Source organism: Sarcophilus harrisii, chromosome 1, assembly GCF_902635505.1.
Source record: "Sarcophilus harrisii chromosome 1, mSarHar1.11, whole genome shotgun sequence".
NCBI lineage: Eukaryota > Metazoa > Chordata > Mammalia > Dasyuromorphia > Dasyuridae > Sarcophilus > Sarcophilus harrisii.
The window spans coordinates 577,005,745-577,020,398 of record NC_045426.1 but is presented as its reverse complement, the minus strand read 5'-3'; the positions used below and the strand labels follow the sequence as shown (position 1 = coordinate 577,020,398).

Sequence of the window (14,654 nt, the reverse complement as noted above, 5' to 3'; positions counted from 1 at the left end):
TATGAGACCACTTAACTTGGAGAGGGTATTTTTTTGGGAAAGGTGTGCTTTTCCCAGGGGAGAGCGGAGACCCCAAATCACCCTTCCCCCACAAATTAAAGGGGACAGTTTAGGGTTTCCCCAAAGGTTAAAGGGGACATAATTTACATCATTTCCCCCCTAAAGTAGTCCCCTCAAATTCATTTGGGGTATTGGGGCAAAGTTTTCATCTTCTGGAGTTGTTTCAAGCTGACAAGGGTCATAGAGTTATTCCCACATTCAGGAGGGGAAGTGGGGCATCTGAAGATAACAGCAACTCAGGCCAGGAGATGTGGTAAAGATCCATGATCTTCAAGTTGAAGGAGTAGTTAGAAGTTCATAGCTTGGAGCCTAGAGGAAACAAATTTCAGGAGCAGATTAAAAGTGGAGTGTCATACAGGGTGGACATGGTGTAAAAAATGCATCAGGTCCCATCTGTGGGTTCCCAACAATCCTGAACACTCACTGCTCACGGAGCTTCCTCGCTGAAAGGCTAAGAAGAAGTTAACTGCTGGCAGGGACCATGACATCAAGAAAAGCTGGAGAGAAAATTCTAGGAGTTAAGTTCTCATGGTGAGAAAGGAAGAAAGGAGATTATAATGAGAGAAAGAAGGAATCTCCAATTCAATAGAGGGTGGTGATTATGCCCCTTGCTAAGATCTCCAATTGAATGAGACCACTTAACTTGGAAAGGTTGATGTCTGGGAAAGGTGTGCTTTTCCCAGGGGAATCGCTCTTGCCCCACAGATCAAAGGGGATACAGTTTCAGGGCCCCCCCAAAAGGTTAAAGGGGACACAGTTTACATCAGTTTTTTTTTTTTTTTTTAATTTAATAGCCTTTAATTTACAGGATATATACATGGGTAACTTTACAGCATTAACAATTGCCAAACCTCTTGTTCCAATTTTTCACCTCTTACCCCCCCCCACCCCCTCCCCTAGATGGCAGGATGACCAGTAGATGTTAAATATATTAAAATATAACTTAGATACACAATAAGTATACATGACCAAAACATTATTTTGCTGTACAAAAAGAATCAGACTCTGAATTATTGTACAATTAGCTTGTGAAGGAAATCAAAAGATGCAGGTGTGCATAAATATAGGGACTGGGAATTCAATGTAATGGTTTTTAGTCATCTCCCAGAGTTCTTTTTCTGGGTATAGTTAGTTCAGTTCATTACTGCTCCATTAGAAATGATTTGGTTGATCTCGTTGCTGAGGATGGCCTGATCCATCAGAACTGGTCATCATCTAGTATTGTTGTTGAAGTATATAATGATCTCCTGGTCCTGCTCATTTCACTCAGCATCAGTTCGTGTAAGTCTCTCCAGGCCTTTCTGAAATCATCCTGTTGGTCATTTCTTACAGAACAGTAATATTCCATAATTTTCATATACCACAATTTATTCAGCCATTCTCCAACTGATGGACATCCATTCAGTTTCCAGTTTCTAGCCACTACAAAAAGGGCTGCCACAAACATTCGTGCACATACAGGTCCCTTTCCCTTCTTTATAATCTCTTTGGGATATAATCCCAGTAGTCACCCTGCTGGATCAAAGGGTATGCACAGTTTGATAACTTTTTGAGCATAGTTCCAAACTACTCTCCAAAATGGTTGGATTCGTTCACAACTCCACCAACAATGAATCAATGTCCCAGTTTTCCCACATCCCCTCCAACAATCATCATTATTTTTTCCTGTCATCTTAGCCAATCTGACAGGTGTGTAGTGGTATCTTAGAGTTGTCTTAATTTGCATTTCTCTGATTAATAATGACTTGGAGCATCTTTTCATATGACTAGAAATATACATCAGTTTTTATCATATCTGGCTTATCTAAGATTCTATTTGGAATGGACTTTTGTTCATTTCTTTGTGGGTTGCTGATTGCAAAGGGATACTGCTGCTCACTCAGGAAGGTATAGGAAGTATTGGTCCTGCTGAGTGTTTCAAGGTCTGGTGTCTCAGCAGAAGCTTCTTAGTTTTAATTAGTGATTGAAGGGTTACCTTCCTTGAGAGCTGATGACTCTTATCAGGCAAGCTCCTCAGATTAGAGTTCCTTGATGTTACTTGGTTGCTTTAAAGATAATAAAACTGTCTTTTCTCATAGGAACAAATCTAGGTCTCTTGGTAATTTTTAGCTATTGAACCTTCTCTCCATTTACCTAATTAATATCTTTAATTTTTGTTTTGTTTTGTTAGCTTCATCTAATTCTAAGAAGGGAAAGTTAAAAGTCCCTTACTGTTACTTACTGTTATAGTTTTATATCTATTTTCACCTACAATTATACGATAGTATTTTATGCTTATAGATTTAATATTGGTAATTGTTACATTATCATAATTAATTTCCTTTTTTAAATTAAAATCTCTTTTAGCTTTAACTTTGATGACTTCCTTTATTCTCCTATTCTTTAATCTATTCATTCTTGCCCTCCTATTTCTTTATAAATTTAAAAGATATACTCTATATATATTCTTTCTGATGAGAATGAGGTTCTAGCACTGCTAGCCTTCTATGCCCTCTTGCTTCCATGATAGGTTTTCTATTTATGCCTCGTTTATATGAAATAATTGCTCCATTTTATCTTTTCCCATCCAATTTCACTTTTTAAAGTAATTGCATCGTACAAGTCTTCTGTGTATGCTCTTCACTTATCATCAGTTCATGTAAGTCTCTCCAGGTCTTTCCAAAATCATCCTACTAACACTGGTTTAATATTGGTAAAACTGTTAGCATAAGTGACTATATCAATAAACAAATTAACAAAAATCATATGATTACCTCAGAAGCAGGAAAATGCATTTGATTAAATCCAGCACCCATTCCTATTAAAAACATCAAGAAGTTTAGGAATAAATGGAATTAAAAAAAAAAATGATCAGTAGCATCTACTTAAAACCAACAGCAAGCATCTTATGTAACGGGGATAAACTGGAACAATTCCTTGTAAGATTGGGGTGAAACAAAGTTGCCCACTATCACCATCTATTCAATATTGTATTAGAAATTTTAGCTTTGGCAGTAAGAAAAGAAAAAGAGATTAAAGGAATTAGAATAGGTAATGCGGAAACCAAATTATCACTCTTTATAGATGATATACTTAGAGAATCAACTAAAAAAACTATTAGAAAATTTACAACTTCAGCAAAGTTGTAGGATACAAAATAAATCCACATAAATTATCAGCATTTTTATATGTTATGAAAAGAATCCAGCAGCAAGAGATAGAAAGAGAAATTCCATTTAAAATAACTGTAGATAATATAAAATATCTGGGAGTCTGCCTGCCAAGGGAAAGTCGGGAACTATATGAACAAAATTACAAAACACTTTAAACACAAAGTCAGATCTAATTAATTGAAAAAATATTTAATGCTCATGGGTAGGCCGAGCTAATATAATTAAAATGGCAAAGCTACCTAAATTAATCTAATTATTAAGTGCCATATCAATCAAACTTACAAGAAATTATTTTACAGATCTAGAAAAAAATAACAGTTAATCTGGAAGAACAAAAGGTCAAGAATTTCAAGAGAATTAATTTTAAAAATGCAAATAAAGATGGACAGACCTAAAACTATATTGTAAAGCACCAATCATCAAAACTACTTGGTGCTGGTTAGGAAATAGAATCATTGGGATAGGTTAGGTTCACAGGACAAAATTGACAGTGATTATAGTAATCTAGTGTTTGACAAACTCAAAGACCCCAGCTTTTGGGATAAGAACTCACTATTTTACAAAAACTCCTGGGAAAATTGAAATTTAGTTTGGCAAAAACTAGGCATTAATCCACACCTAACACTGTATACTAAGATAAAGCAGGAATGTCATGATTTAGACATAAAGAGTGATATTATACACAAATTAGAAAAAAACAAAGGATAATTTACCTCTCAGATCTGTGGAGAAGGAAGGAATTTGTAGCCAAAGAACTGGAGTACATTATTGAATACAAAATATATGATTTTGATTATATTAAGTTAAAAAGGTTTTGTATAAACAAACCCAATGTAGATAAGATTAGAAGGGAAGCAATTAAGTGGGAAAAATTTTTTAACCTTCAAGGATTCTGATAAAGGTCTCATTTTTAAAATAGAGAATTGACTCGAATTTATAAGAATATCAATTCTCCAGTTGATAAGTGGTCAAAGGATAAGAACAGACAATTTTCAGATAAAGAAATTGAGACCATTTCTAGTCATATGAAAAGGTTTTCTAAATCATTATTGATCAGAAAAATGCAAATTAAGACAACTCTGAGATGCCACACACTCTGATTGGCTAAAATGACAGGAAAAGATAATGATGAATGTTGGAGGATTTGTCAACTGATTAACTATTCCGTAAAGCAATTTGGAACTATGCCCAAATTGCTATCAAACTGTGCATATCCTTTGATCCAGAAATGTCTCTACTTGGTCTTTATCCCAAAGAGATCATAAAAAAAGGAAAAGGACCCACATGTGCAAAAATGTTTGTGGCAGCTCTTTTTGTAGTATCAAGGAATTGGAAAGTGAGTGGATGACCATCTGTTGGAGAATGTCTGAATAAGTTATGGTATATGAATGTTATGGAATATTATTGTTCTACAAGAAATGACCAGCAGGATGACTTCAGAGAGGCCTGTAGAGACTTACAGGAACTGATGCTAATTGAAGTGTGCAGAACCAAGAGAATATTGTACATGGCAACAATAAGATTATACAAAGAACTATTCTAATGATGTGACTCTTTCCAACAGTGAGATGATTCACATCAGTTCCAATAATCTTGTCATGAAGAGAGTCATCTTTACCCAGAAAAAGGACTATAGGAACTGAGTATGGATTACAACATAGCATTTTTACTCTTTTTGTTGTTGTTCATTTACATTTTATTTTCTTTTTCATTTTTTTTCCTTTGTGATCTGATTTTTCTTGTGGAGCTATTGTGGCAATATGTATAGAAGAATTGCACATGTTTAATATATATTGGATTATGTTCAGTCTAAGAGAGGGGAGGGGGGGCAAGCTAGAAATTTGGAACACAAAGTTTTGCAAGGGTCAGTGTTGAAAAATTATCCATGTATATGTTTTGAAAATAAAAAGCTTTAATTAAAAAAAAAAATCAGAAAGTAAAGAATGAGGAGGTATTCTTAGGATTCTAAAATAACAGATCATACTTTTACCATAGTTTTATATCTGGTGTATGTTTCTAGTAAAGAAAATGGAAATTTTTATGGATTTATGAATAAGGCCACCATTATAGGAGACACAACATTCCAAAACCCATAAAAGCTTTCACTTTTGGCATTGGATTTTTTGCTAACAGCTCTGTCAAATTACTTATTTATAATATAATTTATGCCAGTTTGTTATCTCTTTAAAAATGTGTTCAGAAAAAATAGTTGATACTATATGAAGCAGAGAAATCTGAATAATATATTTTTTTCTCTCACCTTTCCTAGAAAACAAAAATAACTGGTTCTTGTTTGTTATTGTTTCTAGAAAAGAATCCATCTGATGATAAAAATTTCCCTTAAAATACTGTTTCAGATGTATTAATATTAAATTATTTGGATTTAGTGTAAAAATAGTATTTTAAAGCCTTTTATTAAATTTGCTGTAACTGCCAAGGGATAAAGGAGACAGTTGTCTGTCTTCTGTTTATGGAAAAATGCGTCAAAATATATGAAAAATGAAAACAAAAGGCCTCGATCTTTAAAATTGAGATATGCATAAGATGTTACTAAAATAATAATATATGTTTTCATTAATGATTATAAAATACACTTTTCTGAGAACAGCTATATATGCTAGGTGGTCTGTGTTATTTTCACTGTTTAAATGAGAAAACTGAGTCACAAGAATTGTTGTTCTTATAAATTGTATATGTATTGTATTAATTGTACAGAAAAAAATACAATAAACATTAAACTCTCCTACCCAAAATTATCTCTGTATAAATGGTTTACATGCTATTTTGTTAGCATTTTTTGCTGACACAAAATTTTTTATAATTTTATAAATATATTTCCATGTATTAATTTAGTTTACATGTGCTTACCTTTCATAATAGTATGGTATTCTGTTTTGTTAATATATTCATTCCATGGCTTGTTCTTGATGTTGTTAAACATTTGGGTTGTTTGCATATGTCTCTATTAGAAGCTTTGCTGGTAGAAACATTTTTTACAAATAACTTTCCCCCCCTGCCTTTTGGATTATTTCCTTGAAGATAAGAGCCTCTTAAAAGCACAAACGGGTTTTTGTTAATTTATACATGTGCATATGTATATATATTTCATATATATGCATATACATGTATATGTGTATAAATAAATGAATGAATGAATGATATTGTTAAGTAACTGTTAAGGAGTCCCCTCAGCTTGTCTTTTTGAGTTGCCATATTTTCTATAAACACTGGACCCAGAGTATCCAGGAATTATTGAATGTGTCAAAGATAAAAGACTCCACCTTCTCCACCCCCAACTAAGCTGACTAATATAATGTATTGTTTGCATCCCAACCTGGACTCCCTAAATGTCTTTGGAAGTTAAGATCGGCACCAGACAGTCTGCAATAGGCTTGTGCAGCTAGGACCTTTGTAAATAAGTAGACTATCCTGTCTTCATAGTTTAGCAATTCCTAATAGCCATAGCCTCTCTTTTCCTTTTTGGGAATGGATTTGTGTTTTCCCCACCTTTACTGCACCTTTCCCTTTCCCATGTCATGCCAGTTTAGGTGGAGATTCCTGGTGTCTCCTCCTTTCTTTATCCTGCTGTTAGAAAAATGCAAACTTTCATATGAATTGTGAACTCTTTGGGTTCCACATGCATATTCATTTCTCTTTTAGTTTCATCAGCTTGTTGACTTTGTATGTAGTGTCTGTGTATATCTATATCTATATCTATGTATTATAAATAAACATATATATGGCAACTCACAAAGACAAGTTCACGGGACCCCTTAACAGTATTTACTTAACAATATCATGACAAACATACATAGAATTTATTAAAAAGCAAAGTAACATGACAAACATATTTTATTAAAAGCATAGGAAGAGATATATGCTTAAAAATACTAGTAGATTAAGCTTACTATCCAAATATATGAAGAAAAGATGCAAATCTAATTTTTTTAATGGAAACCCAGTTTTTAATGGATAAGTGACTAGGTATATGATATAGGGATATAGTGATATAGACTTGTAGATAAATATGACCATGATCTTGACCAAAACATTTTCAGATAATCACACTATAGGTCAGTCATATTAATCAATATTGTTACAGGCTATTTAAAATAACTATAATTTATAAGGTTGGAATGTTGTTGTGGGATAGGAAATGATGACTTGGTCGAAAAACTTGGACTTATGAAGGATGATGTAAGCCACCTTCAGAGAAACAGGACAGACAAATGCCTTATATAGATATTAGTATATGTGTATGACTATAGATATCTGTATATGTATGTATATGTATGAATTTGTGTGTGTATATATATATAAATATATCCACACTTAATTGCAGCTTTCTTGAAGGAGATGGGGGAGGAGGAAAGGGAAAAAAAGAATAAAGTAGAAAGTGCACAGCAGGAAACAAAAGAAAATGTACAAGGAAGAAAAAAAGATAGCTCTCTGAACACAATGTGTTGTATATATTATATAGACTTTCTTGAAATAAAAATTTATTGTCTCATATTTTGAATCATCTCACCTTTTTTTGAAGCACTTTTTTTTGCTTTTTTTATTATAATTCTTCCCAGTTAACATGTAAAAAAAAATTCCTCCATCCAAAGTTTATTGGAATTGTCTTCAATCACTGAACCAAATCTGTGATAGTTGATCATTGCATAATCTTGCTGTTGCTGTGTACAATTTCCTGTTCTGCTTGTTTCACTCAGCATCAGTTCATGTAAAACTTTCCAGGCCCTTTCTAAAATCAGCCTGTTCATTAATTTTTTTACAAAACAATAATATTCCATTTCTTTCATATATCATATTTTGCTGTGCATGTGGCAATTTTTTTTGTTTTTCTCTATATTATCTAAATTTTAAATTAATTTTTTAAATTGCAAATAATTAGTACAATAGTTTTTTTGTTTTGTTTTGTTTCATTTTTTTTTTTTTAATTGTGGCCAAAATGTTGAAAGGCTTGTAAAAAATGCCTATTTAATCGGTACTAAAATACTGACTACATTTTTTCCTTCTCATAACAGCCAAGCAATACTGTCTTTGCTGGAGTAATTCTAAATGACTTTTGAAGAAAGAAATACTAATGGGGATAACAAAGATAAAACATAAATAGAAAACCTTTTTTTATCTTAGTGACATAGTATTATTCCTTTGTGTAGATGATGTGATTTCTGGTAGTTACACTTATAATCCATTTAACTTTTTTAAAAAAAATGAGTAATGGGGAAAAAAATAAAATGAGTGAATAAAGCTAAAAAACTCAAAAGTTTTTTTTTTTCAGTGTGCTTGTTATTGTGGTACTTGAAAATTGTACTAGGATTTTTTTTTTTTTTGTATTGTTTTGTTTTTATTTTGGCTGACATTAAAACAGTTGTCACTTTGTTATACTCATTCATTTTATGCATTCAGAAAATGTTTATTACTACATGTTAAAGAATTAAATATATGCTATATTTAGTATTTAGTAAATATGCCTATATATTTACTAACTATATATACTATTTTACTAATAGTAAAATTTCTCTTCACTAATACATATTTTTATAAATGTTTGTACGTATATTTATCCCCCAGGGTGGCTTACCTTGAATCAAAAAATTTCAGTAAGACTGATATCGCACGGATGGTTGTAAAAGCACCATATTTGCTGAATTTTTCAGTGGATAGACTGGATAACAGATTGGGTTTTTTCCAGAAAGAACTTGGATTGAATGTGGAGAAGGTAAAGGAAAAAAAATATTTAGATGTTCATATCAAGTATATATAGGAACCTGAAATATCTTTACATTTGCATGGAGGAATTCTACTGATATTGAACATGTGGATAAAATAGTTGATATTTTCTAGCAGGAATCAAATGATTCTCTTAGTCTACAAATGTTACTGGAACTATTTAGACAGTTTTGCCAAACTGATTTTCAAATTTTGTTTACATGCATTTTCCCTTCAAAATAACCTGTGTGTATGTGTAGATACAAATATATCTTGGCTTTTATATCTGAATCTGTTTTAATTTCTAACAGGTTAATTAAATCACATTAAGTCACTGAGGGCCAAGAGAGGGTAAAACTTATAATGATATTTATATTTGCAGACTATGTGTTTAAAAGCAAAACTTCTAAAACTTGTCCCAATGCTTAAAATAGAAAAACATCTAAGCAAACTATGTTCTCTTTATACTGTTGAGTGCTACATTGCTATCAAAAATGGTAATTATTTAAACTATGCTGATGAATTAGAAAATATTAGGTAAAAATGTCAAACCCAAAATAAATTAAAATCATCAGAATGGATGTATGTATATCAGATTTACAGATCAAGACTTGTTTCTAAATAAATAACACTCAAATTGGAAGAGACCCAAGGGGACATCTATTCTACCTTTATCTGAACAAGAATCTCTTCTACACTAGTATCAATAAATGATCTCCTATCACTTGCTTGAAGACTTCTAGTGAGGGAGAACACAGTACCATCTTTGGACCTTGGCCATATGCTGGGCTACTTTCCCTGCCTAAGTACAACTGCCATGAAATGAACATTTAAAAAAATAATAATAATAATTAAAAACAACTCCCATTGTGCTCCCTAGTTAGAATGTGAGCTCTTTAAGAACAAGATATGTTTTGGTTTTCTATCTGTCTCTACAGCACTTGGCATTGTGCCTCCATAATAAATGCTTTTCCATCGTTTTCTTATTTGATTACTTTTCTATAAAGTTTAAGTTCATAACAATTTTAACACTTTAATGTGTCATTGTTCATGCTAGAAAAAAATGATGGATTTTGAAAACGGGCTGAATTTGTATGTATTGTGATAATAGATTATTTTGTTTTCGTTCTAGACCAGAAATCTAGTTATTCGTCTTCCACGACTATTAACTGGAAGTCTTGAGCCTGTGAAAGAAAATATGAAAGTAAGGATTTTTCTCGTTTTTTTCAATTAAATTGGTCTTTTCCTTAAATTATTTTCTTTTAAAAGAGTTACAATTTCCTTGTAGTTTCCTTTAAGTTTGAGACTTTATTTTAAAGTAATTGTAGCTTCTGAAAAGTATTTCTCAATGGATAACTTGTTTCAATTAGTCCTCAAATTCTAAACTGCCAACAGCATCTGGGAATCCTCCTTAAATGGAGATTCTAGAAAGAACCATTCAGTCAGAGGGAGAAGCCAGACATTGGTTTCAGAATGAAGAGCTGCAGTTTGGTAAGTGAAATTCAGAATGTAGCCCTGAATGGAATGAACATGAGATCTGATTGTCACAGTTCTGCTTTTGACTATTAACTATGTTCTGCCACTCTGAAAAACCTGGATTTCTTTGTGAGACACCTCATCCCTAGCATTCTCTACAATACTAACTTATTTCTCTCATGTCTTGAGACACAATGGACTTGGAGAAAAAGTCATTATAGTCTTTGATCTTGACTGCTACTAAGACATTATTTATCTGTTAGTAACTCAGCAGTTTATGTCATTCCATTCAGATCTTTGCTGTGACAGTTTTTTGGTATTCAGGTTGCTCCATCCTTTCTCAAAGAGAAAAGTTCCTCACTACTCTAACCATTTATTTCCTTATTCTTTGTTACTTTCAATATTCCATCAACCAACCAATCAATCAAGAAGTTCTTATGACACATTTTCTAGGTACCAGACATTATGCTTTATGCTGGGGATATAGAAACAATTCACTGTGAAACAATGAGAATTTTATCTAGAGAAAGCAATATGTACACTATAGGCATATACAAAATAGATAAAAGGTAATTTAGAAAAAAGGACATTAGTGGCTAGGAAGCTCAGGAAAAACTTTATATGTAAGAAGTGAAATTGTGCCACAGTTCTCTTTTAACATCCTGACCCAGTTTTCCTAATTGTCCTATTTAGTTACTCTGCCTCAGATTATAACCATTCCCTCTTAATGTTTGATAGGATAAAATTTTTATATCTTAGACCTTAGACTATATTTAATGTTTAATGGGATTAAAGGTCTCTATCCATTTTAGACATCATTAGCATATCAGGAACCTCTCCAGTATCTCCCTCCATTATGTCATCCTAGGTGCCTGCCTCCATTATGTCATCCTAATCCTAGGTTCCTTCCCCCATTAGGTCATCCCCATCCAAGTACCTCCCCCATTATGTCATCGTTCTTGTAACCCTATAAAAGAATCTTGTATCTGACATTCAGGGTTGGATTCTTTGAGACAATAGTCTCATTCAGCCCTGGGACCAAACCATGGATCCATTTGGTCCTAGTAAATCTCTCCATTTAATAAACTATTAAATTGTCCTCTAATGTCTATCTTGCTCAGTTTCTCTGACATTACAAGATAAGAAGAACCAAAAGAAATGTTTATGGGAACAGCATTATTGTTTTAAAAGCAACTTTGAGTGAATAAGTCATGTTGAATATTTTAAATGTCTACATTAACTACAAAGGACATATGAAAGAAGATGCTTTCTGCATCTAGAGAAAGAATTGATAAATAGGAGGATGTATAGAATGATTTTACATATATATGTATATTTGTGTCTAATGATAGCCATCTCTACGGGAGGGAATGGGGAGGGGAAAAAACAAAAAAAGAAATTTACATGATGACTTTATTATATATTTTAAAACAATAGCATATTGTACATAATAGATTTGTAGTTTCATGTGCATTTTAAAAAATCATATTATGAATGTGCTTGTTTTATTCCATAAATTAAAAATAAATAAATCATTTTAAGATAATAACACTTTATGGTTTAAAATGTTTTGTTTGTGATGCATATGGATTGAGATAACATTTTTTTAAATCCAGAAATGTATGTGATTTATTTTTTGTTATGTTTGTGTTTTATTAGGTTTACCAACTTCAACTTGGCTTTAAACATAATGAAATTCAGCACATGGTGACCAGAATCCCAAAGATTTTAACTGCAAGCAAAAAGAAATTAACAGAGACATTTGACTATGTGCACAATGTGATGAACATTCCCCATCATATTATTGTCAAATTTCCACAGGTAATTCATGTAATGAAGTTCTCTGGAAAAGTTTTTATAACTTTTCATCTTTAAAATGTTTCTGACCTTTAATTCAATGCCTTGGGGAACTCTCTGTGTGAAAGAGAAGTAAATGTCAGAGAAATCCTCTAGCAGAGAAATCCTGATAGAGAGATAAAGAGGAGTAAGGTTCTGTTAGGGAAATATATGAGAGAGACAAAGAGAGGCCGAAAAGAGAATGTCTTTTCAGTGGGCAGAGAGTCCATCACAGGCAGCTATGCCAAGAGAGGTTCCTTGGCCTGGCATGATTCCTGCTTTTGCACTCTCTGCAAGGAAATGAGCTGAAGGAAGCTTGTTATATGCGTAGCTCTTGGTGGGGGCTGGGAGGAGTTTTGAGTTGAAATCAGAATAGAGAATCTTTTAATTGAATGAGTGTCCTGAATTAATCTCAACTCAGTAGAGGTCAATATCTAGATCTCTAGCTTGAGCTAAGTAGGAGTGGTCCTGGACTCAACTAGTCCAGTTTATCTTGATTCCCTGGGGTGGGTCTCTCAGGGGAGAGCTTCTCTGAGGGAGTTTCGGGGTTCCTCTCTTCATCTCTATTAATGTAGGAAAACTCACCTGATTTATTGTCATAGAAAGATTCCACTGTTAGGCACAAAACTCAAGGAGATCAAGGACAGATAATAAATAGTATACCAAAATATTTATCACATTATTTTTTGTAGCAACAAATAACTATTAAATAACTATGGATGAGGGACAAGAAAAGGGGTGGGAGATCCCCTCAGGTCGGAGCGACAGGTCCCATGTGAAAGAATTCACAAAACCCAAAATCTGTGGCAAAAGGAATTTTATTTCCACTGAGAAGACAGCTTGCTAAGAAGGGAGCCTTTTTAGTGGCCAGGGAGTATAGCAAAGGTGGGTTACACTGAGAAGAAGACATCTTCACCAGTGGGCATAATCTTATTTAAGACATCTCCTAGTTGTTTTTTTATTAGCTGTCTGAGGCTTGATGCTTCTCTTCAAAATTGAGATTACTTATTGGGAGTTTGAGTCAATGTTGACAATGCCCCTGGCCTAGATTTCCAATTGAAAAGAGATTACTTATCTTGGGAGTTTTCCTTGTGAACAAGGGTGTGGCCCCTCCCTAAAAGTTGGGAGAATTTGAGACCCCAAATCACCCTTCTTTCACAGATCAAAGGGGACACTGCTTCAAGACCCCCTCAAACATCAAAGGGGACACAACTCATTAAAGTAGCTATTCCTCATGAATTGAATTTATAGTAGATGAATGTACTAGAATATTAGTGTGCTCTAAGAAATCATGAATATGATAAATACAGAGAAACCTGGGAAGATTTTTATGAACTGATATAAAGTAAAAAACAAACTAGAAATATAAGATATACAATGAGAATAATATAAATAATAAAACAAAACAATACTATGGAAATTACAGTGATTATACATATATAAATACATATATAATCATTGTAATTTATATATATATATAAAATATTATATTATATAATATATTATATATAGAGAGAGACCATGGAAGGACCTGAAATTGCTTTAGCTCTTACACATAATTCCTATTTTGGAGAGACTGGAAAGGTCATAAGGATCAGTGAAAATGTTTAGCTCTTTATCTCATTGGTCACCTCACACCTCCTTCAAAAACAGTTGTTTCTATTTATAAATGAGAATTATCACTTGTTATATGGGAACTCAAGGTCATTTAATCTCTCATCTCCTCCCATTTCTAACATCCCCTTTTATGCTATTCTTAACCATGTCATCTAGACTTTGAAAATAGAGTGAAAGAGAAGCCATGACCTCCTAGCCCATTCCTTTGTTAGATGCCTCTAATTGTTTTGAAGTTTTTCTTTGACTAGCTCAGGGGGTCCAAGCAGAACAAATTTATATGAATTTCTGTGTGGTAGCACTCCTAATCTTTGAAGGCAACTTTCATTTCCCCTTCTCCAGGATAGATCCTTTTTTTTTTTTTTTTTTCATTTGACTCTTATTTGAAATGATCTTAAGGCCTTTCACCATTGCCTTTCTTTATAATTTCCATAGTATTGTTTCATTTATCAATGTCTTTTCCAATATGTGACACCTAGAACTGACTATGGTTTTTCAGATGTCATCTCATTAGGCACTATCAGTTCTGTGGTTCTGGTTACTATACCTCTTAACATATTCTGAGATTGCATTAACTTTTATAGCTGCCATGTGACATAGCGTGACAGGACTCAAGTGTCCATTGTTGATTCTTTAAACTTACAGTCCATTTAAACTTAGATACAAATATAAACAAGTTAACACATTTAACTTGTTTTCTGTTGAATTAAGTATGAATGCAATGAGGTGAGATCTTTCAAGACAGTGGTGAAAATTGAGTAAGGGTTCATCTACTTCAGAGTTTGAGTAGGCCTTAAG

General features: G+C 33.0%; 1 protein-coding gene across 1 annotated transcript in view; it reads left to right on the top strand.

The window, feature by feature from the left end:
• The window catches only part of MTERF3 (mitochondrial transcription termination factor 3), a 53,714-nt gene that overhangs the window by 34,767 nt on the left and 4,293 nt on the right, over nucleotides 1-14,654 (top strand). Inside the window, exons 5-7 of the mRNA XM_003760267.4 lie at nucleotides 8,793-8,940; nucleotides 10,063-10,134; nucleotides 12,066-12,227. Coding sequence (XP_003760315.1) covers nucleotides 8,793-8,940; nucleotides 10,063-10,134; nucleotides 12,066-12,227 — 382 coding nt within the window. The remainder of the gene's footprint in view (nucleotides 1-8,792; nucleotides 8,941-10,062; nucleotides 10,135-12,065; nucleotides 12,228-14,654) is intronic.